This window comes from Anolis sagrei, chromosome 7 (genome assembly GCF_037176765.1).
Source record: "Anolis sagrei isolate rAnoSag1 chromosome 7, rAnoSag1.mat, whole genome shotgun sequence".
Lineage (NCBI taxonomy): Eukaryota > Metazoa > Chordata > Lepidosauria > Squamata > Dactyloidae > Anolis > Anolis sagrei.
The window spans coordinates 33,105,294-33,132,137 of record NC_090027.1 but is presented as its reverse complement, the minus strand read 5'-3'; the positions used below and the strand labels follow the sequence as shown (position 1 = coordinate 33,132,137).

Genomic DNA, 26,844 nt, shown 5'->3' with positions numbered 1-26,844 from the left:
GTTGGTAAGCTTCCCCTTGAAAAGACAAATCCACACAAATTGCCCTGTGCTTCTTGAGATGCTGTGGGAAAACTGGCCACCAACTGGTGCTGATGAGATTGATGATATTTGATGATACTTTGGCAGACGCCTTGTCCAGCCAGGTGGGCAGGCAGTGGTATTCGAAGCAGCCGGATGAAAGTGCTGCGTCCTAATGGCTTGTTTGCAACACCATCTGTGTGACCTCTTGGCTTTAGAAGGAGTTGCCAAAGAGACACCATGACCTTGGCTCATGCCCATTTCCCCCCAACTAATCCAACAAAGATTATTTTTAATGATAGCATTCTTTCTTGGGGCCACAGCCCCACTTTCCTCTTTTGTGAGATTAAAGTCTATGTTGTAAACTTGGCATACTAAAAACAAATACTTTGAACCTGTGCCTTTTTGGCAGCTGCGTGGTGCTCTTCTATCCGGCATTTGAGGGGAAATATTCAGACAAGTAATCCTCCAAACCGTCCAGTGGAGGGGATCAGTTGGTGCTGCTTAATGTCATTTCTTTCTCACCACCCATTTCTGTGTGTAAGATTTCAAAGGGAAGCAGCTGCAAACAGGTCAGAGCCACATTCATTTGTAGCAGGATAAATTTTTTTTAAGTCTGTGGCTGCCTTAAAGAAGATTGAGCAAGATTTAAGTCAATTACAGCAGGGTGGATTCAGTGCTACAGAGATATGATGGTTTTTCAAGACTGATATTTTATATTTTATTAGAAACCAACTCTCCAAGATTTCATTACAGGCTCTTCCTTAGCGATTGTTGATCATGGGTTTGACTTCCAAAATGCCAACAGTATTGAGCTGTACTGTTTGTACTTTGCATCTTATGCAGCATTAGCCAGTTTGTGTCTCTTCTTTTGAGATGGTTGATTGTTTTTCAACATTTTTTGGCATGACATATTTTGCTGCCTCCTGACTTGGGCATAGTTTATGAAAAGCCATACAGCTCATTTCACTCCCCCAATTTCTATTTAGATGTATTTCTTTCTTTGCCACAAAGACAATAGTGCAAACTTGTTTTCTGATGCTCCAGAGACCAAAACATGAGTCAATGGATTCCACTTTCAAGAAAAGGGGTTATGTAGAGAGGCCAGCAAAGGGACTGATGCTCATCGGGACCAATGTGATCCTGTCCTTGATGCACTATGGTTACATTACATACATCAGTGTTTCTAAACCTGGGGGTCGGGACCCCCAGAGGGGTCGTGAGGGGGTGTCACAGGGGTCACCAAAGACCATCAGAAAACACAGTATTTTCTGTTAGTCATGGGGGTTCTGTGTGGGAAGTTTGTCCCAATTCTATCATTGGTGATGTTCAGAATGCTCTTTGATTTAAGTGAAATATAATTCCCTGCAACTACAACTCCCAAATGTCAAGGTCTGTTTTTCCCAAACTCCACCAGTGTTCACATTTGGGCATATTGATTATCTGTGCCAAGTTTGGTCCAGATCCATCATTGTTTGACTCCACTGTGCTCTCTGGACGTAGGTGAACTACAACTCCCAAACTCAAGGTCTATATCCACCAAACCTTTCCAGTATTTTCTGTTGGTCATGGGAGTTCTGTGTGCCAAGTTTAATTCCTCGTTGGTGGATTTCAGAATGCTCTTTGATTGTAGGTGAACTATAAATCCCAGCAACTACAACTCCCAAATGACAAAATCAGTCAATCCCCCCCTAAACCCACCAGTATTCAAATGTGGGCGTATCAGGTATTTGTGCCAAATTTGGTCCAGTGAATGAAAATACATCCTGCATATCAGATATTTACATTATGATTCATAACAGTAGCAACATTACAGTTACGAAGTCGCAACAAAAATAATTTTATGGTTGGGGGTCACCGCAACATGAGGGACTGTATTAAGGGGTTGCAGCATTAGGAAGGTTGAGAAACACTGACATACAGGGTGATATAGGACTCTAGCTGAGATTGCTCTCATCTGCTGGACTAACATGGCGTTTTGAAGCTATTTGGTGTTTTGAATGTGATTTTCTCTCGCACCTCAGAGTAGATTCACCTTGCTGAAAAACACTAAACTGCACATAACAAGAAGTCTTTATAGTTTATTAAAAATAAAAGGTAAAAAAGTTCATAAAAGCAAAGGTAATGTTCCAAAAGATCAATATAAAAGATCAATATAAAATAGCACTTTGAAGATTAATCCAAAAAGGCACCAGCAAAATAAAAACCCAAGAGGACATGACATAGTCCGGAAAACATGAACACAAGGACTGCAAGATAATCTATATAAGCTAAGGCAAGCTTCTTGGTTAAAAGCAAAGTTGCTTTGACAAAGATTTGGTCTCAAAAACACTGCTTATTTATTTATTTATTTATTTATTTACAGCTTTTATATTCCGCCCTTCTCACCCCGCAGGGGACTCAGGGCGGATTACAGTGTACACATATATGGCAAAATTCAATGCCAAAATTTGACATACAAATATATACAGACATACACAGAGGCTGTTTAACTTTTCTGGCCGCCAGGGGAGCTGTCGCTTTCATCGTCCATCTGTGACGTTGATGAAGCACTTCCACATTCCCTGCATGCTTCCCTGCTGGAATGCTTTGCTGGAGTCTTCTTTATGGCCTCATAAATCAGTTAATTTAGCCTCCCCACACTTTAAGGTGGTACCTTATTTTCCTACTTGACAGATGCAACTGTCTTTCGGGTTGCAAAGGTCGAGAACAGGCTACACACAATTGGTTGGAAACCCACTCCAACCCGGGCTGGCTTCGAACTCATGACCTTTTTGGTCAGAGTGATCTTAATGCAGCTGACATTCAGCCAGCTGCGCCACAATCCCAGTGCATGTTTTGCAAAGGGTGCTTAATATCCTTTGCAAAACATGAAGGCATTCCTCTGGCCTCCTTCCTGTTAGCTATTCTCACACTCCTTCGAACTCTGAATTCCAAACGGTCAACCCGATCTAAGGTTCCCATTTCATCGAGGTCAGTCTGGTCATTAGTGTCAGCCTGTTTCCCTGCTTGCTCATTATCATTATCAGGCTGAGAACTGTCCTCCTTCTCTGAGTCAAACTGCAGCTGCACCTGGCTATTTTCAGTATCAACACTTTCATTCTTTGCTGTGGGAAACTGCACTTCTTCACTGTCTATAACAGGGACATTTTGAACCAGGCTGTGAACCTGAATCCCATCATCCTCATCAGAGACACTCTGTGGTTCCAGCTGAGTCACAACATTTTCCTGCTTCTTGGCAGCCGGTTGGACTGGATGGTCCATGAGGTCTCTTCCAACTCTAAGATTATATTATTGCAAGTTCCGAACTTGAGTGCCTATGGGAAACAGGCATTTGCAGAAGGTAAAGCTTCTGCTTAGGGTCTGTTTTGTAACAAATGTTTGTTTTCTTCTCCCAATACTACTTGTTTAGTGGGAACTGTAGGTAGGTTTGCTTCCTTTCTGCCTTGTTCCCTTCCCCTGCCTTTCCTGTATTCGGGAAATGCATTATTATTCCTTGGGAAACATTAAAGCATGTTTTCCTCACTTGCAGACTGAAATGGCAGAGTCTCTGGAGGGCTGTACCATTTGTTATTTCCAAATGTGCCATTTAGTTCCTGTGCTTCGATTCCTAGGCTCCTAGGGAAGACATGAGCTAGACGATTCTTTTCCAGAGTGACTATTTATAATGGTTTTAATTTGGTGAGTGCTTCGTGTGCTTTTATCATATTCAGTCTCTTAGAGTCCCTTTGTGATAGTTATTTATTACTCCCTTTTGCGGAGTGGTAATTAAGAACATAAAACATAGGAAGCTGTCTTAGGCTGAGTCAGACTCTTGGTCATTGCAGCTCAGTAGTGTCTATTCGGATTGGCAGGGCCTCTACTGCCAGCATTTTTTCCAAGTCCTGCCCATCATGTCTTATAGCAATGGTTCTCAACCTTCCTTAGGCTGCGACCCCTTAATGCAGTTCCTCATGTTGTGGTGACCCCCAACCACATTATTTTTGTTGTGACTTCATAACTATAATTTTGCTTATGTTATGAATCATAATGTAAATATCTGATATGTAGGATGTATTTTCATTCACTGGGCCAAATTTGGCACAAATACCCAATACACCCAAATTTGAATACTGGTGGGGTTGGGGGGGGGGGTTAATTTTGTCATTTGGGAGTTGTAGTTGCTGGGATTTATGGTTCATTTAAATTCAAAGAGCATTCTGAACTCCACCAATGATGCAATTGAACCGGACGTGGCACACATAACTCTAATGACCAACAGAAAATACTGGAAGGGTTTGGTGGGCATTGACCTTGAGTTTGGGAGCTGTAGTTCACCTACATCCAGAGAGCACTGTGAACTCAGTGATATATCTGAACCAAACTTGGCACGAATACTCAATATGCCCAAATGTGATCACTGGTGGAGTTTGGGGAAAATGGACCTTGACATTTGGGAGTTGTAGTTGCTGGAATGTATAGTTCACCTGCAATCAAAGAGCATTCTGAAGTCCACCAATGATACAATTTGGCCAAACTTCCCACACAGAACCCCCATGGCCAATAGAATATACTGTGTTTTCTGATGGTCTTTGGTGACCCCTCTGACACCCCTCACGACCCCCCCAGGGGTCCCGACCCCCAGATTGAAAAACACTGTCTTATAGTAATCGCCACCCAAGCAGTAATCGAGCTAGGCTCTGTTTAGTTCTGAAATCCAGTGAAATCAGATGTTTTTTCGAAGTGGGATGACGTTATAAATTAAGGATAAAAGATATAATGTAATGCAATATATTTATTTATTTATTTGCTTTACTTATATACCGCTGTTCTCAGCCCGGGGGCGACTCACAGTGGTGTACAACAGAGGAACAACAACATTCAAGACACAGTATAAAAACAGTCCACAATCCAGCATTATACAAAAACAACATCTACTAAATATAATACTACTACTACTAATATGATATTATAATTATATATTTCTATTACATGTAATATTACTAATAATATTACAATATAATGGTATAGTACAATATAGTAATATTTAATACTGATATTGTACTATGCTAATAATATAATATATTGTATGTATATATACCTTGTAAGCTGTTCTGAGTTCCCTTCGGGGTGAGAAGGGCGGCATATAAATGTCATAAATAAATAAATGATTTATCTCAAAACAACCAGGACAGGCTAGTCAATAAACTATTGCCTGCCCTGCACATGTTTTTCCATTGGGGGGGGGGGGGGGGAAGTAGTTCCATGGTGATTGGGCATCCATAGAGATATGACCAGCAGTAAGTCCTATAGACATATTTCCCCCCAATATTTTAATTAAAATTTTAACAGAAAAAAACACACAAATAAGCAAACAACAACAATACATATGCATAAATAAACACAGATGTATCTAACAACAATTGCATATCCAACTACACAACATACACCTCTAATTTCCGTACATACAAATTTAAGATACATACATACATGGATTATAAAAGTCGGTTTCTTGATATGGTGGAGGGAAAAACATCCTAAATTATAGAGATTGCTATAACCATGGTTGATGGGAAAACATTGCTGGAGATAGAAAATGTGTATGATATTCTTGTATGTGGCAGATTTAACAGTTTTCTGTTCATGTATGTGTCTGAAGAATATCAGGAGAATATTTTACCAGATCCTGCTATTCCTTCAGTTAGCGCAGAATAATATCCATGACTGTTTTCTTCCCGGTTTTATCATCTCAACTTCCCTAAATGCCCCTCTATAGTACAATAACGCTTTGATAATATATTCCTGCATGGCAGGGAGTTGAATTGGATGGCACTTGTGGTCTTTTCCATGTCTAGGAACCTATAATTCGATACATGTGTGCCCAGAGGGCTCCTAAGTTAATCTTCTGACTTCAGCCCTTTGTGCATCATTGGGAATTGTCTGGAGATCCCTCTTGAATGTCATGTTTGTAATAGGACTTGAGCAGGTTATGTAGTCAGCAGTGGAAAAGGAATGAAAGGCCAAAAAAGGCAAGGTGCCCATGCTGTCCTGCAGTTGCTGTATGACGTCCTATTCATTCCAGAGTTAAGACTTGAACCCAAGGCCAGCTCTCTGTAGGGGAATAGTGTGTGTGCATGTATGTGTGGTGTTTGTTGTGGCTCAGCTGGAGTCTCAGGTAGAAGATGATGGGATTCACATTCATGAAGATGTTCCTGTTGTTTTTGAAGAAGAATCTGAGGAGATTCAGTTTCCCATGGCAAGGAATGTTTCAGATGATGTTTCTGATGTTAGTGAAACTAGCCAGGTGCAGATTGAGGAGGATGGCTCCCAGCCTGACAGTTCTCAGGCGGTGAATGAGCTATCCAACCTTTAGAGCTCTGAAGATCTAGATAGGGAGGATCGCTTACAATTCAAAGTTCGCCGCAGTGCGAGGCTTGCTAACAAGAGGGAGGTTAGGGGTCAACGGAATGCGTTCAAGCTGGGAAAGTATATTAAACGGGGTGTTTGAAGACAAATCTTTGTCAGTGCAACTTCTGCTTATAACCTGGTAACTTCTTTGGATTGCCTTGGCTTTTGGGCAATGTTCTTGGCTTCTTGGGACTCTGTGATTGAATCTTGTTTCTACGATGCCTTTTGGATTATGCTTCATGTTATTTGCTATTGAACCTTTGGAACTTTACCTTTGCATTTAAGACTGTTCTTTTCTCCAATAAACTACAAAATCTTCAGCCTTTGTGTGGTTTGGTGTTTTTGAGAAAGGTGACTCTACTCTGAGCTGCGACAGTGTTTTCCAGAGATCCTTGTGATGGCAACCTTGGGTGCATTTGCATAGCATAAGCCCTGAGCAGTTAGTGTTCTTCTACTCAGCCAGCGGCAGTTGAGAAGCTTAACTTGATTTATTATTTAAGGAAACGTTGCAATTCCTTGTCTTCAATAGTGTCTTGAAGAGGCTGGGTGGGTTGCCTGAAGGAGCAATGCAGCCACCTGGTTTCACAATCCCTGCAAGCCCAATGGCTTTGAGCATCCACCAGGTATCTGTTCCAATTCCAAACAGTATTTGATCAGCCTCTGCCTTCCTTTATCCCAGCTAAACTTGGGAAGAAGAAAGCGTGTCCATACGGGGTCTGTCCGTTGTATGGAGACGTGGGGAGCATGGTAATGATTAGCATCATTAAATACAATTGCACTCACTATCTAGCTCTGGGATTTGGTTTTTGTGTGTGCTGGTATGGATTGGAATTAATATTTAATGCCCAAGAAATAGACTGGAAAACAGACAATGGTTAATAATAGAAGAGAACCTGCACCCTGAGAGAGCACATTTTCTTTAGTGTTTTCTCCTACTCTGTAGGGGTGTGCAGAGCCCCGCTGCCTTTTCAATCTTCTGCTGAGCTGGTGTCTCATAATTGGAGATCTCGCGTACAAAACTCTAGAAATGGCTCCCACGCCAGCTACCCACCAGCATCAAAAATTCCTCTTTAATTACTGAAGCACATGGGACACTTGGAAGCAAGGCTGCAACGCAAGCTGTGCACAGTTCCTCCCGCAGCCCAAGCCGAGATTAAGAGATGACTCTGCTGAAACTGATTAATTTAGAAGGATGTGGGAAAACATTTGCAGAATACCTTAGCACCATTTAAATGGGGAGGAAACCAAGGTGCAAATCACATTTGGAAGTGTGGTTCTAGCAGTTTGATAGCAGCACCATTGCCCTCAAAACTTATTTGAACAAGGGTTGGGGCTTGTTTCAGATTGAATCAAGGTGAAACTAATCCAGTTTTATTATAGTGACAAGACTACATCTTTACCACCACCTTTTGGTCACACCACTTCTGAGTACTATAGACACCAAAGTTTTCAGGAAGAATTTACATTGACAAATTGTTTCAAAGCTATTTTTACTAACAGATTCACACTTAGATCTTGGTTTTCTTACATTACAAGAAAACATGGTGGTTTTTGTTGGGCGAGTGGGTTTATTAACAAAAAAAAAAAAACCCTCGTCATAAATGTACAGCAGAATAACTTATAAGCAGCAGCATTACCCAGCAGCCCAAAGTGATAAAAAGAATAAAAACATACAGGCCAATGTTATCTCTTCCATGGGAGAATTTTCTTTGTAGTATAATGATATGGTTGCACTATTTATAAGGCTTCCATAACACAAAGAAAAGTCTTTATACTTTCTTCTTTGTTTCCACGCTGGACTTCTTTCTCATGCAGATATACAGCTTCGCTCTCACAGAGCCTCTTCTCACAGCGAAGTTACGCAGGAGCTTCACACAGTAGCTTTATACACAGCAGCCTTCACACTGGAGCTTCACACACGATGGCCTTCAATCCGAGGCTTCTCTCACAGAAGCTTCTCACACCAGGCCTTCCCATACTGAGGCCTACTAACACTGAGGCCTTTCTCCCACTGAGACCTTCTCACACTGAGACCTTCTCATACCGAGGGCTTTCTCCCAATGAGGCCTCTCACAGACTGAGTGCTACTAAGCTACAAGCACACCTGCTTATATCGAACTGCAGCTTTTGCTGAGGCATTGTATCCATTTAGCTCTTTTAGTGCTTGACTCACATTTTTGTAATTTAAAATTCCTAGTTAATTGTACTTGTCTCTCAGTTAATTGATTCGATTTGATAATTCCTATCAAGCCAACTTTGACTTATGTTGATCCTATGAATGAGAGATTGTGAAATCATTCTGTTACCAAGAGTCCTTCTCAGTGCTTGCAGACCCAGGGCTGTGGCTTCCCTGAATGTCTCTTTCCATCTGGAATGTGGTCTTCCTCTTTTTCTACTGTTTGTTTTTTCGTGTCAGGAGCGACTTGGGAAACTGCAAGTCGCTTCTGGTGTGAGAGAATTAGCCGTCTGCAAGGAGGTTGCCCAGAGGACGCCCAGATGTTTTACCATCCTGTGGGAGGCTTCTCTCATTCTCCGCATGAGAAGCTAGAGCTGACAGACGGGAGCTCATCCCACTCGCCAGATTCAAACCCCCCGACCTTTTGGTCCGCAGTTCTGCTTGCACAAGATTTTAACCCATTGTGTTACATGGGGCTCATCTTTTCCTATGGCTTTCTTGTCATCTTTTTTTTTTTCGTGCCAGGAGTGACTTGAAAAACTGCAAGTTGCTTTTGGTGTGAGAGAATGGGTCATCTGCAAGGACGTTGCCCAGGGTATGCCCAAATGTTTTTGATGTTGTACCATCCTTGTGGGAGGCTTCTGTCATGTCCCTTCATAGGGAGCTGGAGCTGATTGAGGGAGGTCCACACATTTGATTGTCCTGAGTATTGTTGTTGCTGAACACAATTTTTTTATATGGCAGAGCTTTAGCCATGCTCTTTTTTCAAGTTTAGATAGTAATGTTCTCATGTTGTTAGTATGTGCTCCTGCATCACCATCCTGAACGTGAATCCCTTTCTAACTCTGCCAGACTCTCACGGTTGTTTCCACAGGCAAATCCATTCACCTCTGTTTCTCCATCCGTGCGTTGTATATCCCTAACTATGCTGGCAATTTAATTTCTCAGTGTTTTCCCCTTTCTTGGATGATTCTTTTCAGAACGCAGCCCTCCAGCACTTATTCATCCGGAAGTCCTTCCGTCCCTTCAAATGCCTGCATTGTGGGAAAGCATTCCGTGATAAGGAGAAGTTAGACCAGCACTTACGGTTCCATGGTCGGGAAGGAAATTGTCCTTTGACCTGTGACATCTGCAACAAAGGCTTCCTGAACAGCAGTTCTCTGGAGAGTCACATGAAATTCCACTTGGACCAGAAAACCTATTCTTGCATTTTCTGCCCCGAGTCCTTTGACCGCTTAGATCTGCTGAAAGATCATGTGGCCATCCATGTTAATGATGGTTGTTTCACTTGCCCTACGTGCAAAAAGCGCTTTCCGGATTTTATCCAGGTGAGTAATTGTTGGATCAAAAGCACTAACGTCCTTCTGCTTCTTTCTTTCTATGTCTTACTCATCTTTCTTACTTCCAAATTTTGAGAGTATGAAAATGGTCCAGGGTTAACAAGCTCCCAGATGCAAGGAGACTGAAATCATTATTTATTTATTAATTTATTAATTTAGAGGTGAAAGAGTTTTATTGCAAAGGTTGAGCAGCCTAATTCCTTAACTAGATCAACATGGAGGGGGGCTCTGTGTATACTTTATGTCTTACTCATCTGCAGCGGCAAACTGCCCCTCTCACACGTCTCATGGAATGAAAGTGGCAACTCAGTTTAAACATGTGGCCCTTCTAAATACAGAAAAATACATTCTATTATGTTTTAAAGATGTTTTTAATGTTTTAATTGTATTTTTATGATGTCTACATTGCAAGCAGCGTTGATGCCTATGCGAGGCTGCCCTGAGTCCCCCTTGTGGGGAGAAGGGTGGGATAGAAGAATATGAAATAAATAAATAAGTAAGTAAGTAAGTAAATAAGTAAATAAATTCAGACTGACAGAGTTTTGGAGCACAATACTCCTAACCTCATGATTGTGGGGGGAAACAAAATATGGATTGTTGCTGTTGCAATCCCAGGTGACAGCAGAATTGACAAGAAGCAACTGGAAAAGCTAACACGATATGAGGATTTAAAGATGAAACTGCAAAGACTTGTTTGTTTATTTGTTTGTTTCGAAGATTTCTATACCGGCCTTCTCACCTCAACCGAGGGACTCAGGTCGGTTTACAGCATATATGCAATTACAAAGTATATAAATACAACCGGGTGCAACATCATTAAGAATTAAAAACAACACAATAAAATACAATAAAACATCATCATTACAATTACCCAGGCCAAAACGTCAATACAATCACAGTCGTAGTTGTAGTCACAGTTCATTAAAGATTCAGTCCTCAAAAGCCACATTCCAGAGCCAGGTCTTTAGTAATTTCCTGAAAGTCAGGAGGGAGGGGACAGATCGGATCTCTAGTGGAAGGGAGTTCCAGAGCTGGGGAGCCACCACTGAGAAGGCCCTGTCTCTCGTCCCCACCAAGCGCGACTGTGAGGGTGGTGGGACCGAGAGCAGGGCCCCCCCCAGAAGATCTTAATAGCCTTGATGGCTCATAGGGGAGAATCCGTTCGGACAGGTAAACAGGGCCAGAGTCATTTAGGGCTTTGTAGGTCAAAACCAACACTTTGAATTGTGCTCGGAAGCTAATCAGCAGCCAGTGGAGCTGGCGTAACAGAGGGGTTGTATGCTCCCTGTACCCAGCCCCAGTTAGAAATCTGGCTGCCGAGCGCTGGACTAGCTGCAGCTTCTGGGCAGTCTTCAGAGGCAGCCCCACGTAGAGAGCGTTGCAGACTCTGGCACAAGCCAGTCAAGGTGGTCCCAGTGGTGATCGGCACACCAGGTGCAGTGCCTAAAGACCTTGGCCTGCACTTAAAAACAATTGGCGCTAACAAAATTATCATCTGTCAGCTACTCGGATCTGCGCGCATTTTTCACCCATACATCACACAGTCCTAGACACTTTGAAAGTGTCCAATGTGTGATCAAATACAAAAGCCAGCATAGTGATCTTGTTTGCTGTGTACTAATCTTGAGCATCAAATAATAATAATAATTTTATTTATATCCCACCCTATCTCCCCTCAGGGTCTCTGGATCTGGACTCTGAATCTGGATAAAGAACCATTCAGATTGCACTATGCTTTCTTCTTGTCTCCCAGTAATTTATAATCAAGTGCTAAAGCATCATTAAGGAACTGTTTGATCTAAAACATGTTTTCTTGAATGCTTCAAGGTTTTCTCTTGCAGTCTTGTGGGGAACTAGATTTTATCCCAAGAGAGGAATAACGGCGGCAAGAGCAAGTTGGTCTCCCACTAGTGATACTAAGTGGAATTACATTTATTTCTTCTGCTTGAATGGTGACATTTTCTGTTTTCTTCTCGATTCTCCCTGCCAGGTAAAGAAACACGTGCGTAGCTTCCATTCAGAAAAGATTTACCAGTGTACAGAATGTGATAAGGCCTTCTGCCGCCCTGACAAGCTACGGCTCCACATGCTACGGCACTCGGACCGCAAGGATTTCCTATGCTCAACATGCGGCAAACAGTTCAAGGTAACACAGCTCCCATATCAGACACGTGCTACAAGCACATCTGAGACATCTTTCTCTCTTGTTGCCAGGGCTGACTTCTCAATAACAGGGGCAGTCTGCCAGCACCCACCACTTCATACATACTGTCCAGCTTGCCCATATGCAAGTATGTGGGATGTGTTTGAATGCCAGCTGTTTGTGAGCAAGCAGTTTGTTGTGGAAAACTACGTTTGAAATATTACAAATATATGAGTCAGGCATGTTTTCCTTTCAAACCAGAGGAAGGCATAAGTCCAGAGCATATTTCTGCCATGCTGTTGCTATTTTTGCTGTGAAATTGGCTTTTTAAAGCAGCACAGAGAAATTGCTGGTCTACACAAGTCCACTTTTGTGCTGGTTCTTTATAGCCTATTTGTAGGGAATGGAGAAGAACTATTTTTTATAAAGCTTTCTTGCCTACTAGCCACAGATGTTGTTGTTGATGATGATGATATGGGTGTGGATGAATTTTTCTGGCATGAGATTAGACCTATTACTAACACTCCTACTACTACCATTATCATTGCATCAATTGTCAGATCAATTTATCTCTCATAATACTTATTTTTGTAACTCTCTCTGTGTGTATTTGTGTATGTGTGTGTGTATTAATCTAAGAGCATGTTCAGAAGTTTAAGAAAAACATCTATTTCTGTTTTATTGACTATTCTAAAGCCTTTGACTGTGTGGATCATAATAAATTGTGGCAAGTTCTTGGTGGTATGTGAGACCAAGTTATCTTGTTCGTCTCCTGAGGAATTTGCATAACCACCAAGTAGCAACAGTAGAAACAAACCATGGAACAACAGACTGGTTCAAGATTGGGAAAGGAGTACAGCAGGGTTGTAAACTCTCAACTGACCTATTCAACTTGTCTGCAGACCACATCATGTGATGTGCGGGGCTTGACAAATGCAAGGCTGGAGTTCAAATTGCTGGAAGAAACATTAATAACATTAATGACTACAGAGATCTCACCAGCTGCTGTTATGTAAATCGTAGATTAAACCATACTTTCAAGTCATGACCCATTGTGGAGGAGGCATTGCAAGAAATATTTGCTTTTGACTGAAAATGGGAAATCCAGGAGAAATAAGAGCTGGAAAGCAATTTTTTTTTAGATATGCAGATGATACCACTTTGATGGCTGAAAGCGAGGAGGAGCTGACAAGGAAGAAGAGAGTGTGAAAGCTGGGTTGCAGTTAAACATAAAAAACCCCAAAATTATGGCAACCAGACTGATTGACAACTGGCAAATAGAGGGAGAAAACATGGAGGCAAGGACAGACTTTGTATTTCTAAGTGCAAAGATTACTGCGGATGCAGACTACAGCCAGGAAATCAGAAGATGTTTACTTCTTGGGAGGAGAGTAATGGCCAATCTCGATAAAATAATGAAGAGCATAGACATCACACTGGTAACTAAGTTCTGCATAGCTGAAGTAATGGCATTCCCCATAGTAACCTATGGATGTGAGAGCTGGACCATAAGGAAGGCTGAACGAAGGAAGATAGATAATTTTGAACTGTGGTGTTGGAGGAAAATTCTGAGAGTGCTTTGGAATGCGAGAAGATCCATCCAGGAAATAATGCCTAACTGCTCATTGGAGGGAAGGATACTAGAGGCAAAGATGAAGTACTTTGACCACATAAGGAAAACTTGGAGAAGACAATAATGCTGGGGAAAATGGAAGGAAAAAGGAAGAGGGGCCAACCAAGGGCAAGATGGATGGATGGATGGATGGATGGATGGATGGATGGATGGATGGATGGTATCCTTGAAGTGACTGGCTTGACTCTGAAGGAGCTGGGGATGGGGATGGCTGACAGGGAGCTCTGCCATGGGCTGGTCCAGGAGGTCACAAAGAGTCTTCTTTAATAATTTAATAATTTTGTCAATTATTAATTGGATTTATAGCTTTTATTCAACAAATAGAACTGACAAAATGATGAGTTCTAGGTTTTCTTCACAAGTCCTAAAACTATTCATTCAGGCTCCAAACTGGACTTTCTTACCTTCCACTATGTCTATGAATGAAAACTCGGTGCATTGTTTTTTCTAGCCTTTCTAACCAGAAGTAGCCAATGTGGTTGATTTTGCTTTTTTGTCCCGCAACACCTTTCTCCTCCCTGCAGAGAAAAGACAAACTCCGGGAACACATGCAAAGGATGCACAACCCGGAAAGAGAGGCCAAGAAAGCTGACCGGATTACTCGCTCCAAAACGTTCAAGCCTCGGATTGCCTCTACGGATTACGAGAGCTTCATGTTCAAGTGCCGCCTGTGCATGACGGGTTTCCGGAGACGAGGCATGCTGGTCAGTCTATGGATTTTCTATTCCATTTCAGCTAATAGTATTATATAAGAGGTGCACATGCACACTCAGAACAAGGGAGAAATAGAGACATCAGGAGTGCTCTTTGCAGAAATTCTTTATGTCATCCTCTTGATTCTTGTCTATATTACCTTAATTATTGCAGCTTTATCTCACCTTCCTTGTAAGAAATGTGGCATACAAGACTTGTTGCTTTGCTGACCTCACAACTGCCAAGTGAAGTTAGTCCAAGTTGACTGGTCCAGGGCTTATTACTCGACCGAGAAGCCAATTGAATAACACTATATCTCATACATACTTCTTAGGTTTTCAAACCTGGAGCCTATTTGTGTGAATACAATACAGCAGATGACACATAAGCAGCCCTAAACAATTTACTGATACAAGCTTTGCATTTGGGGGGAGGATTTTTACATGTTTTTCCCCCTTCCAGATCAATGGGTTTAAGGTACCATTGTTATACACTGCAGACAAGCCAGAGCATTGCAAACACAGCTTGTGTGCATCCATTCTATATTTTTGGCAGGTGCCTGAGGCAGTTGCTGTCATTGCCTCAGCTCATAGTATCCTCTGTTCTACTGCCCACCTGCTTTTGGCAGTTTTGCTGTGGCATAGTGAGCGTAGGAAGAGTTATGACCTGGGCATAAGGCTGAAATGATGGTATGTGATGAATAAATCATTGACCCATTGTTCTTGCTGGATTTGCTGCCTCCAGTGGCCCTCTGTACTTTTGTTCTAGTCACTTTGATTAAATGTTGATTTAATCCGTCATCCCATCCCAGTCCTTATGCTGGAAGAGGTATAATATCTCCTATGCCTCACATAGGGCTGGCAACCTGGAGCACTACACTGCTCTTGTGAATTACAGTTTCCTACCAGAATCCATCAGTGAAACGTCTGAAGAGCAGTGGGTTGCCCAACCCTTGCATTTATACAGTGGCATCCATAGTCCACTTTGTGTCATGCATTGAGTACACTGTGTAACAGCCTTCTAATTCACAATAGTAAGGAGATATTTTATTTATTTATTTATTCATTTATTTACAGTATTTATATTCTACCCTTTTCACCCAAAGAGGACTCAGAGCAGATCACAGAGCACATATACAGCAAACATTCAATGCTGTCATACACTGACAAAACAGACAACTGTACATAGACAGAGATATATTTAGACTTTCCCATCTTCAGCATCTTGGAGGCTATGCTTGGTTCCTGCCACAGGGGGTGCTGTCGATCCACCTTCCTTCCCGAAGAGCTTTGTTTGTAAACTTCCTCCTTTGATTGAACTGGCATTTTCTTATGGGTGCCTAAAATACCTCCCCACTTAAGCAGTACCTATTTATCTATTCACGTTGCTGTTTTTGAAACTGCTAGGCTAAAGGCCAGGAGCTCACACTGACCCAGGCTTCAAACTATCAACCTTTCAGTTGGCAAGATTTACTGCAGCTGGTGATTAACCTGCTGTGCTAAAGCCTGACCCTATTGCTGATGAGGGATCTCCAGGTTCATAGAGTATGTAAAGATAAAATCTGAAAATTCTCTCGCTACTATCATTTTGCTTCTCTTTCAGTAGTCAGATCATATAATCTGATCTAATTGACTAACATGGCTCAGTACTCACTGTTACCTGGTGGTGATTAATAACCATATTAGCAATAAATGTGTCTACCACTTTAAATATATCTGAGTTACTGGGACAGAGAAATGCTTAACAATAGTAATACAAATAATAATAATAATAATAATAATAATAATAATAATAATAATATAATACAAAAATAATAATACAATAATAATAATAATAATAATAATGCAAAAATACTGCGGGACTTTCAAATCCAGACTGACAAAGTTTTGGAACACAATACACCAGACATCACGATTGTGGAAAAGAAAAAAGTTTGGATTAATGATGTCGCCATACCGGGTGACAGTTGCATTGAGGAAAAACAACAGGAAAAACTCAGCCATTATCAGGACCTCAAAATCGAATTGCAAAGGCTCTGGCATAAACCAGTACAGGTAGTCCCAGTGGTAATTGGCAAACTGGGTGCCATGCCAAAACATCTCAGCTGGCGTTTGGAAACAATAAACATTGACAAAATTACGATCTGTCAACTGCAAAAGGCCACCTTACTTGGATCTGCGCGCATTATTCGAAAATACATCACACAGTCCTAAACACTTAGGAAGTGTTCCATTTGTGATTTTGTGAAACAAAATCCAGCATAGAGATCTCGTTTGCTGTGACATACTGTGTTTTTGTGTCAGTAAAATAATAATAATAATAATAATAATAATAACAATAATAATAATAACAATAATAATAATAATAATATATTTTATATTTATTATCTGCCTCTCTTTACAGCTAGAGGCAGAGGAAAATACAGTTGAAACACATGATTATAATAAAATACATTCAACAAAAGCCTATATTAAAACATTTTTTCTCTAAAATACATATATTAAAAGAATTATTTATTACAGTTATTTTCCCACTATTCTTCCAAAAAGGACACTTTTATTCCCATTTTATTCTCACACCAACCTTGTGAGGTAGAACATTATGTCAAGATGTACCATTCATGTGAGGGGTCCCCAAAAATGTTAGCACTGAGGTTCCCCTCTTCTCTGCAGTCACAAGCAGCCCCTTGTAACATGCATGTCTCTGCTGAGCTCCTCTGTCTCCCTGTCTCCGTGCTTGCTCTGAATCGAAAGCACACTGGACTACTGTCTCCCAGCCAATACAACTCCCGGTGGCTTCCTGTTTATAATTGTTACAACCTATTTACAAACTAGTTACAGGTCAGTCAGTCACAGCAGGAGATCAATGGTAAAAGAGAAAGTCTGACTGAATGGTCACCACATTTAATCGACTCCTTGTCTTCAGTCACCACCCACAGATATGATGTTCCTTGACCGGAGGTGCTATCCTGGTGGCCTCTCAGGCCTCTTCACCTTTAGATTACTTGGTGCTGCTAGCCACATGTCTTGAGTATAATTTCTCCTGATTTATATAACTCCACCACTCCATTAATATCTCACCCATCCCTCAGCAAGGATTTGAACCAGGGTCTCCATCGTTGAGCGACATTGGCTCTGTCACAGCCTTTGGCCAACGGAGCAATCTGAAGCAGCCACTTTGCTTCTTGCTGTTGTGCTTTTGAAAAAATAAATGCTCTGCTTTTCCATCTCAGGTGAATCATTTATCAAAGCGACATCCGGACATGAAAATAGAAGAAGTGCCAGAGCTAACGCTGCCCATCATCAAGCCCAACAGAGATTATTTCTGTCAGTACTGTGATAAGGTACGAAAGGAGCCTACCTATTTTTCAGTGCATGCCTTGAATCAAATTCTGTCGCTTTCTATGAATGTGTAACAGATCTTGTTAGCTATCCTGCTGAATGCTTTGTGTTCAATTTTTTTTCCTGCTGTGAAGATCAAAAAAATACTTCTACCAATCTAGTTAATGACATGAGATGCACACGAAGAAGAGATGCCTGAGCTGAAAATGTGCACAACTCTAAGACTGAGGAGGGCAGCTGTGTTGGGGCCAATTTTTAGAACGAAAATTGTTTACAATTTCAGTTCAACTGCCTGTGTTCGCCAAAGTAGATCAAGATTCTAGTTTGTGCATTTATGTAGCATGACGGATGAAATGATTCCCTAACTAATATGGTAGCTAAGAAAGTCAGGGTGGTGTCATGGTTTGCTTGCTGGACTACAATTTTGTAGACCAGGGTTCAAATCCTCACTTGGCCATGCAAACCCACTGGGTTCCCTTTGATGATGAGTTGCCTTAGGGTCACCATATGTTGGAACTCATATAAAAATAACAACAACAACAGCAACGGTACTTATCTGTCTTCACCAGGTACATGATTTTGTATACCTAGAGACAGAGGTAGACCGCCTTAAGTCGCCTTCAGGCTGAGAAAGGCGGTATATAAATATGATAAATAAATAATAAATAATAGACATTTATTCTAGCTTCTTGCTAGTCATGTGCATTTGCGACTTACCTTGATCCGTTTCATGTCCCGGCTTTCGGTGGGTTCCCTGATCCATTTTCATCTGAGCCTCCTGAAATTGGGAGGTCAGATATTTGTTTTTCATTTTCAGGGCCAAAAGATCAGTTTTCTTTCTGTCCATTATTGGAGGGGGGGGGGGACTTCACTCATAAGGCCAAAGCGCCCAGGCCTACAAGTGTAGGCTTTTGGCCTGCACACCCGAGCCTGGCAGGGCCTGCAGCTGAGCGCCGAGTGAGGAGTGCTCCTAATAATAATAATAATAATAATAATAATAATAATAATAATAACAATCTTTATTTATATCCCACCACCATCTCCCCAAGGGGACTCAGGGCAGCTTACATGAGGCCAAGCCCAACAATACAATACATCAGTATATACCAACATAGCAATAATACAAAACAAAAAATAAAAATACTCGGCGCTCAGCTGCAGACCCTGCCAGACCCCATGCAATCGATCTGAAAAGAAGGCTTGGAGATGATACCCACTCCTGCATGCCTTTCGTATCAATTACATTTTTGATTCAGGAAGGGCCTTTCCGTTTTGTGCCATTCAAATGGACGGAACGAAATTGAAACATGAATCAAACAATGGGATAAATTTCGAGCCCATGACTACTTCTTGCCATCTCCCTTAACAACTGAAGTTTTAAAACCTGTATGTATGGGATTAAGAATAGTGCACCTATTGCTGAAATGCCATTTAAATGCTCTTCAGACTAAGCAGCGCTGTTTCTCAGAGACAGATTGGATTAAGATAAAAAGTTTCCAGAGCAGTGCTTAGTGTTGCTTTTTCACGGTCGGATTCTTCATCTCACAGGTTTACAAGAGTGCCAGCAAGCGCAAAGCCCACATTCTGAAAAATCACCCGGGAGCTGAGCTTCCTCCAAGCATCCGGAAGCTGCGCCCTGCTGGCCCCGGAGAGCCAGATCCTATGCTGAGTACCCACACCCAGCTGACGGGAACAATCGCAACGCCACCCGTCTGCTGTCCTCACTGTGCAAAACAGTACAGCAGTAAGGTATCCAGGCTCATCACTTACCTCTTTATCTGTTTTGTGGCTATTTGTAACCACAGCCATTTTAATCTATATAGATAATATATTGTATTGTACCTTTATTGTCCTTTTTTGAGAGTATACAATCGTCTCATAGGTAAGCATTATGTACTTTTTATGTACAGTGCTGAATATCTATATATCTGTCGTTGCAAGCAAATATTCTAAGGCTCTGACCACTTTAGCAGTTAACTCTGCATTTTGTTTTTACAAGAACTACCATATATTCCAGCATATAAGACAACCCCAACTTTTCCAGTTAAAATATAGTTTGGAATATACTTGCCGTATAAGACTACCCCTCTTCCAACGCACACCAAATAAAAATTTAAAAAGCATCAGATTTGATTTCAATGTGGTAATTTTCCTATTACTGTACCTCCTTCTCTGCCTCTCAGATCTCGCACCTGCGCACCTGCACTGCTTCACTGCAGTCTTCAGGAGCGAGATCTGAGAGGCAGAGGAGGAGGTATGGCAATAGGATACAAGGGCGGGCCAGACAGGTAAAAGAGGTGTGTTTGTCTGGGCCCAGAGCCACTCTATCTCTTTTTTCCATACCCCGGGCACCCCGGACGCCTACCAGCTTGCTCCGCCCTTCACATACACCTTCCTGGTGAGCCGCTCCTTCACCATCGGGACCGCATTAAGTCCACGAATCCTGATGAATGGATTTTCTTCTACCGTACTTGTACAGCATTGCCCTTAATGCTTTCATACAGTCGCTGCATACGGCAGGGACGCGGCCATTGCCATTTTTGAGCTTTCCCCACAATATGCGGCAACCACAGATTCTCCAATCCGATTTGAAGTTTCAGCACCCACTCTAGAAGACGACTCCCGTGTATAAGACTACCCCCGTGTATAAGACTACTTCCGCGTATAAGACGACCCCTGACTTTTGAGAAGATTTTCTTGGGTTAAAAAGTAGTCTTATACACCAGAATATACGGTAACTGTGCCACTATAGATACAGGGTTCTTGCTTGTCTTAGGTGATTCTTACTTGGAAATAAGTTCTACTTCGTTCTGTTGAGCTTAATCCTCAAGTAAGTATGAGTAAGACTGCAGACTTTAACCAGACTTTAACCAGGGAAATATATAGCCACATTATTTTGAACTGTGCAAATATATAATTTGGAAGAAGTGTGGCAGACATTGCTTTGTGTGTAAAAGAGGATATTTTGAAGGCACCAGATTGGGGAAACCTGCTGCAGATGTTTACTAGGGCTCAAACTCATAAAAGGAGTCTTCAGCATTTGAGCAGAATCCAATCTGCTGTTGTCACTAAAAGGCAAAGTGTTCACCACCAAGGCAGGTTTAGCAACATATTGCAATGCTGTTGCTAGTCAGAACATTGATGCCCGGGGTTCAGGCACAGTGAATTGCTTCATTGACTTAAATGTGTCTTCTGGAAAGCTAAAACAATAGAGCTTTTCAGCATGTTAAAGTCAAGCAAGTTTGATTCTGCAGACAGCAGCGATATATTCAGATGTATGTACAACTATTGCTATATTTTATATGGTGAAATAGCAAATGTAAAAGTTTTCACCGGACATTAAGTCCAGTTGTGTCCGACGCTGGGGGTTGGTGTTCATCTCCATTTCCAAGCCGAAGAGCCGGTGTTGTCCGTAGACACCTCCAAAGTCATGTGGTCGGCATGACTGCATAGAGCGCCATTACCTTGCTGCTGGAGTGGTACATATTGATCTACTCACATTTGCATGTTTTCAAACTGTTAGGTTGTCAGAAGCTGGGCCTAACAGTGGGAGCTCATGCAGCTCCCCAAATTCGGACCTGCAACCTTTCAGTCAGCAGCTCAGCGCTTTAACCCACTGCACCACTGGGGGCTCCATATATGGTGAAATAGCTGCACTATATCTCTGTATATTGTGTTATAGTATAAATATCTACCAACTGAGGTTGTACTCCATGCATCTGATGTAATGGGCCTCATTCTATGAAAGCTTACAACAAAAAAGTTGATATTTTATTGTACCAACAGCTGTTGTTGATCCTGCATCTGATAGTTAATAGCCATGTCCCTTCCATAAACTTTTGCAGGGAAAGCTGATGTTCTCGCCATTCTGTAACTTTCTTTTTTCCCATTTCTCCCCAGACCAAAATGGTGCAACATATCCGCAAAAAACACCCGGAGATTGCGCGACTGCCAGCTGACATTATACACGTGCCCTTGACCACAGCTGTCATCAGTGCCACCCCTGCAGTCTTAACGGCCGACAGCACTTCTGGGGAAACAGTTGTGGTAAGAAAGCATATCCACTAAAGTGGGTTGGTCACAGAACCCAAAGCTTATAGTTGACTTCAAAAACAACAAGCCATGATTTCCTGTTATTATGGTTAGTTAAATCAAAGCATGACCTTGCCACCTCTTATCTATCAAGTGTTACAGCAACACAAGTCCCCATAACTCTGGCTCCTGATGTTGATGGCAGTCACAATCCAAAACTATCTAGAAGCCTTTAAATTTCCAATTCCTGTGTCAAAGTCTCTCCTTGTTCTGTTCCAGCCTGAGTCATGGCAATAAAAACAAGGAAGTTTTTTCCCATTGCTTTATTTCGGTGCTAGAGCAGAAATAAAGCAATCCTGGTCAGCAGGAGGATTAATAGAAAAAATTGTTATTTGAGAAGCATTTTTTAAAAAAGCATTGCCCTTGTTTTGGGTTTGTCCCATGAGTCTATTGAAGTCATTTTGTTTAGTAAGTTCCATTTTGTAGTTCATCTGACTTGCAAGATACTGTATATACTCGAGTATAAGCCTAGTTTTTCAGTCTTCAGTCAAGGTTTTTCATTATTTTACTCTATTATTATTATTATTATTATTATTATTATTATTAATACATTAATCATTTTACTCTATTATTATTACATGTATTATTTTATTCTTTATTATTGTTATTATTACATTTATTATTTTATTCTATTATTATTGGAAGGATATGTAAACACATTTACACTGAAGAAGATTCAAATAATGCTTTAATCAGAGGACAGTCTTATCTTAACTTACAGTTTTATTCAAAAACATTTAACTTACCGATGCCTCAATTAATGCAATTTTATTGGTATCTAGTTTTATTTTGAAATTTACCAATAGCTGCTGCATTTCCCACCCTCGACTTATATTCGAGTCAATCTGTTTTCCCAGTTTTTTGTGGTAAAATTAGGTGCCTCAGCTAATATTCGGGTCGGCTTATACTGGAGTATATACGGTAAATGGTCTCTACTTTTGGGTAGAGAGTAGGATTCAATCATAATGTGTATGTTTAGTTCTCTGCTTCATTGTTTTGTATTGCTCTATTTTCAAGTATGTCGTAACATCTTTCTGCTTTTTTGTCTTCAGACCACAGATTTACTGACCCAGGCCATGACGGAACTCTCACAGACACTGACCACTGACTACAGAACCCCGCAGGGAGAATTCCAGCGCATTCAGTACATTCCTGTCTCGCAGTCCCCAGCTGGCTTGCAGCAGCCCCAACACATACAGTTGCAGGTTGTGCAAGTGGCTCAAGTGAGTCTTTTTTTTTTTTTTTGGTTTTTTGTTTCCTTTCCTGCCATAATGGAAGCCCGAACTGTGTCTCGTGGGGTCTTGATAAAAGTGTTAATGACAATAGCATGAAGATGGCATGAGCCAACATGGTGTAGCAGTTGGATATTAAATTACAACTCTTTATTTTATTTATCGTGTCAGGAGCAAACCAAACAGTTGTACTGCATTTTTAACAAACAAAAAAACAAAACAAAACACAAAGTTTTCAGGCTTGGTAGTTGATTAAATGTCCTTTGACCAGTAGCTGGACACTTGGAGTGCCTCTGGTGTTGCTGCAAGAAGGTCCTCCATGGTGCATGTGGCAGGGCTCAGGTGGCATTGCAGCAGGTGGTCTGTAGTTTGCTCTTCTCCACACTCCCATGTCGTGGATTTCACTTTGTAGCCCCATTTCTTAAGGTTGGCTCTGCATCTCGTGGTGCCAGAGCCCAGTCTGTTCAGCGCCTTCCAAGTCGCCCAGTTTTTCAGTATTTTTATGAGTGATGGTCATTCATTGGCCTGAGAGAGGTCTTGTGTCCAAATCTGGTGTCAATTCGTCCAGTAGTTTTTGAGTTATATTAATCCCACAAAGGAACATTACATTTTTATTTATATAGACTAGCTGTACCTGCCACACATTGCTGTGGCAAACCTTCCCTCCCCCTTTCTCCTCCTTCTTTCTTTCACTCCTTCCTTCCCTCCCTCCCTCCCTCTTTCCTTCCTTCCCTCTTTTTCTTTCTCTTCTTCTTTCTTCCTTCTCTACCTGTTTCTTTTCTTGCTTCCTTTGCTCTTTGGTTCCATCCTTCCTTGTCTCTTTCCTTCCTTCCCTCTTTCTCTCTTTTATTCCTTCTCTCCTTCCTTCCCTCTTTCAGTTTTTTATTTCCTTCTCTCCTTCCTTCTCTACCTTTCTTTCTTTCCTTCTCTCTTCCTCTCCCTCCTTCTCTACCTTTTTTCTTTCCTTCTCTCTTTTCCGCTTTCTCTCCCTCCTTCTCTCCTTCCTTCTCTATCTTTCTTTCCTTCTTTCTCTCCTTCCCTCCTTCTTTCCCTTTCTCTCTCCCTTTTTCTTCTCCCACCTTCTCTCCTTCCTTCTCTACTCTTCTTTCTTTCTCTCTCCTTCCCTCCTTCTTTCCCTGTCTCTCCCTCCTTCTCTCCTTCCTTCCTTCTCTATCTTTCTTTCTTTCCTTCCTTCTCTCCTTCCCTCCTTCTTTCCCTCCTTCTCTCCTTCCTTCCTTCCTTCCCCCTTTCTGTGTATGTGTTTTGTGTGTGTGTATGCATATATGTGTATATATGTGTGTGTTTGTGTGTATGTATGTGTGTGTGTATGTGTATATATATATGTGTGTGTGTGTGTGTGTGGTTTTGTACATGCGTTGTAATTTTTTGGGTTGGGGGGGGGGGGGTTACGTCCCTTCTGCTATGTTTTTCAGTGTTTTTATGAGCGATGGTCACTCATTGGCCTGATAGGCGTATTGTGTCCAAATTTGGTGTCAATTCATCCAGTGGTTCTTGAGTTATGTTAATCCCACAAATGAACATTACATTTTACTTATATAGATTAAAAAGTTCTCATTAAATGAATATCTGAGATCTTGTTAATCTTAAAATCATCAGTTCCTAACCCTGTGCGTAGGTCTGAGAATGCATGGGTGGTGTTTTTTTGGAAAGCATATAATCTTTATTTATTTATTTATTCATTTATGTCTAACTAGTGAAACAGTGCTCCCTTTCCGTCAGTGCAAGCAGTGATTGAGACATATTCTTCCCATCTCGCATTTCCTTTGTCATCATATTGCTTAAATTAATTAGGCTGTTTAGCAAGTATGAACTTAGAAATATATTCTTTCGCCTCCCCCGGGTATAAGATTCTGCAGCTAATCATAATGTTGGAACATGAAAGGTATTAAAATACATGAATGCAGTGAGATAATTGCTTCTGGCTGTTCGTAATTACTTTGTTAGCCTTAAGTGGAGATTTTCTTTGATTCTTTTTTTCTAAGATGTGTTTACTCATCAACAGTCTTCTGATATTCTAGAGTTGACTTATTACTACTTGACATTCATATTATGCTGGCGCTTAGAGGCACTCTTTGCTGTCCTAACCTTGCCTGATACATTAAGGAAACATAACCGCTACTTCCCCAGGGTTGCGTCACACACTCCTCCCACAATGCATGAATGAGATGTCACAGAAGAACAGGGGCAGCTCTTTCGTTAAACAATCTAAAGTAATGTGCTTTAGCTGCAAATTCTAGGATACTATGAAATGCTAGTAGATTCTCCCAGTTGGGGAGTTACATCTTTGTAAGCAATCTTATCTCTGGGGGAATTAGAATCAGAACATTCTGTAATGTTTGCATCCTATGGGAATACTGTTACATTTATTACGCAGCCAAGATGTTAGGAATTGTAGGAATTGAAGTCCAAAACACCTGGACGGCCGAAATTTACCTATGCCTGGTTTATATTCCACCTGAACATCAGGAAGAATTTACAAGCTGTTCAACAGTGGAACTCTCCACCTCTAAGTGTGGTGGAAGCTCCTGCCTTGGACCCTTTTATACAGAAGCTGGATGGCCATCTGTCAGGGATATTTTTGATTATGCTTTTCCTGCATGGCAGGGGGTTGGACTAGATGGCCCATGTGGTCTCTTCCAACTCTGTGATTCTATATGTTATACTAACTGTCCCCTGCCACACGTTGCTGTGGCCCAGTCTGTTGATCTGAAAAATAAAGTAATAAGAAAGTGTTGGTTTCAAAAATATGTAATTTCTTTATGCTTGTGGGTAAACAGTATTTCTTGCTGTTTCTTTGTCAGTGTTGATGTGGAAAGTGTATGGTTTGCCCACCCTGGAACATGCAACATATCATTGTCCTTCTTTAAGGGTCCCTTTCAAATCTATGATACTATATCTCTCTCTGTGTGAATCATATCTCTATCTATCTATCTATCTATCTATCTATCTATCTATGGCTGGATGGCTCTTTGTCAGGAGGACTTTGATTATGTCTTCTTGCCCTGATGAAGGGAGTTGGATTGGATGGCCTTGAGTATTTTCTGTTAGTCGTGGGTGTTCTGTGTGGGAAGTTTGGCCCAATTCTGTCGTTCGTGGGGTTCAGAATGCTCTTTGATTGTAGGTGAACTGTGGATCCCAGTGACTACAACTACCAAATGTCAAGGTCTATTTTCCCCAAACTCCATCCGTGTTCATATTTAGGCATATTGAGTGCTTGTGCCAAGTTTGGTCCAGATCCATCGTTTGAGTCCACAGTGCTCTCTGGATGTAGGTGAACTACAACTCCCAAATTTAAGGTCACTGCCCACCAAACCCTTCCAGTATTTTTTGTTGGTCATGGGAGTTCTGTGTGCCAAGTTTGGTTTAATTCCATCGTTGATGGAGTTCAGAATGCTCTTTGATTGTAGGTGAACTATAAATCCCAGCAACTACAACTCCCAAATGACAAAATCATAATTTTTGAGTGATGGTTACTCCTTGTGTTGTGAGACGTTTTGTTGCCAAATTTGGTGTGATTTCATTCATTGGTTCTTTTGTTTTTAAGGTACTCATTATGCACAGAGCATTTTTATATATATAGATGTGCAACCTGGAGTGCCTTGTAAGCTGCCCCAAGTCCCTTCGGTGAAATGGTGGCAGAATATAAATAAAGTTTATTTTATTTACTAGCTGTTCCCTGCCACGCGTTGCTGTGGCCCAGTCTGTGCATTTGTGTTTTGTGTGTGTATATAATAATAATAATAATAATAATAATAATAATAATAATAA

At 41.3% G+C, this 26,844-nt stretch overlaps 1 protein-coding gene across 2 annotated transcripts in view; it reads left to right on the top strand.

Moving 5' to 3' along the window:
• Positions 1 to 26,844, top strand: part of PRDM10 (PR/SET domain 10) — a 105,713-nt gene that overhangs the window by 70,657 nt on the left and 8,212 nt on the right. For both annotated transcript variants that reach the window (XM_060787621.2, XM_067470765.1), the window contains 7 exons: positions 9,562 to 9,909; positions 11,912 to 12,067; positions 14,222 to 14,401; positions 17,623 to 17,733; positions 19,280 to 19,480; positions 21,632 to 21,778; positions 22,876 to 23,046. In XM_060787621.2, the coding sequence (XP_060643604.2) occupies positions 9,562 to 9,909; positions 11,912 to 12,067; positions 14,222 to 14,401; positions 17,623 to 17,733; positions 19,280 to 19,480; positions 21,632 to 21,778; positions 22,876 to 23,046 (1,314 nt within the window). The remainder of the gene's footprint in view (positions 1 to 9,561; positions 9,910 to 11,911; positions 12,068 to 14,221; positions 14,402 to 17,622; positions 17,734 to 19,279; positions 19,481 to 21,631; positions 21,779 to 22,875; positions 23,047 to 26,844) is intronic.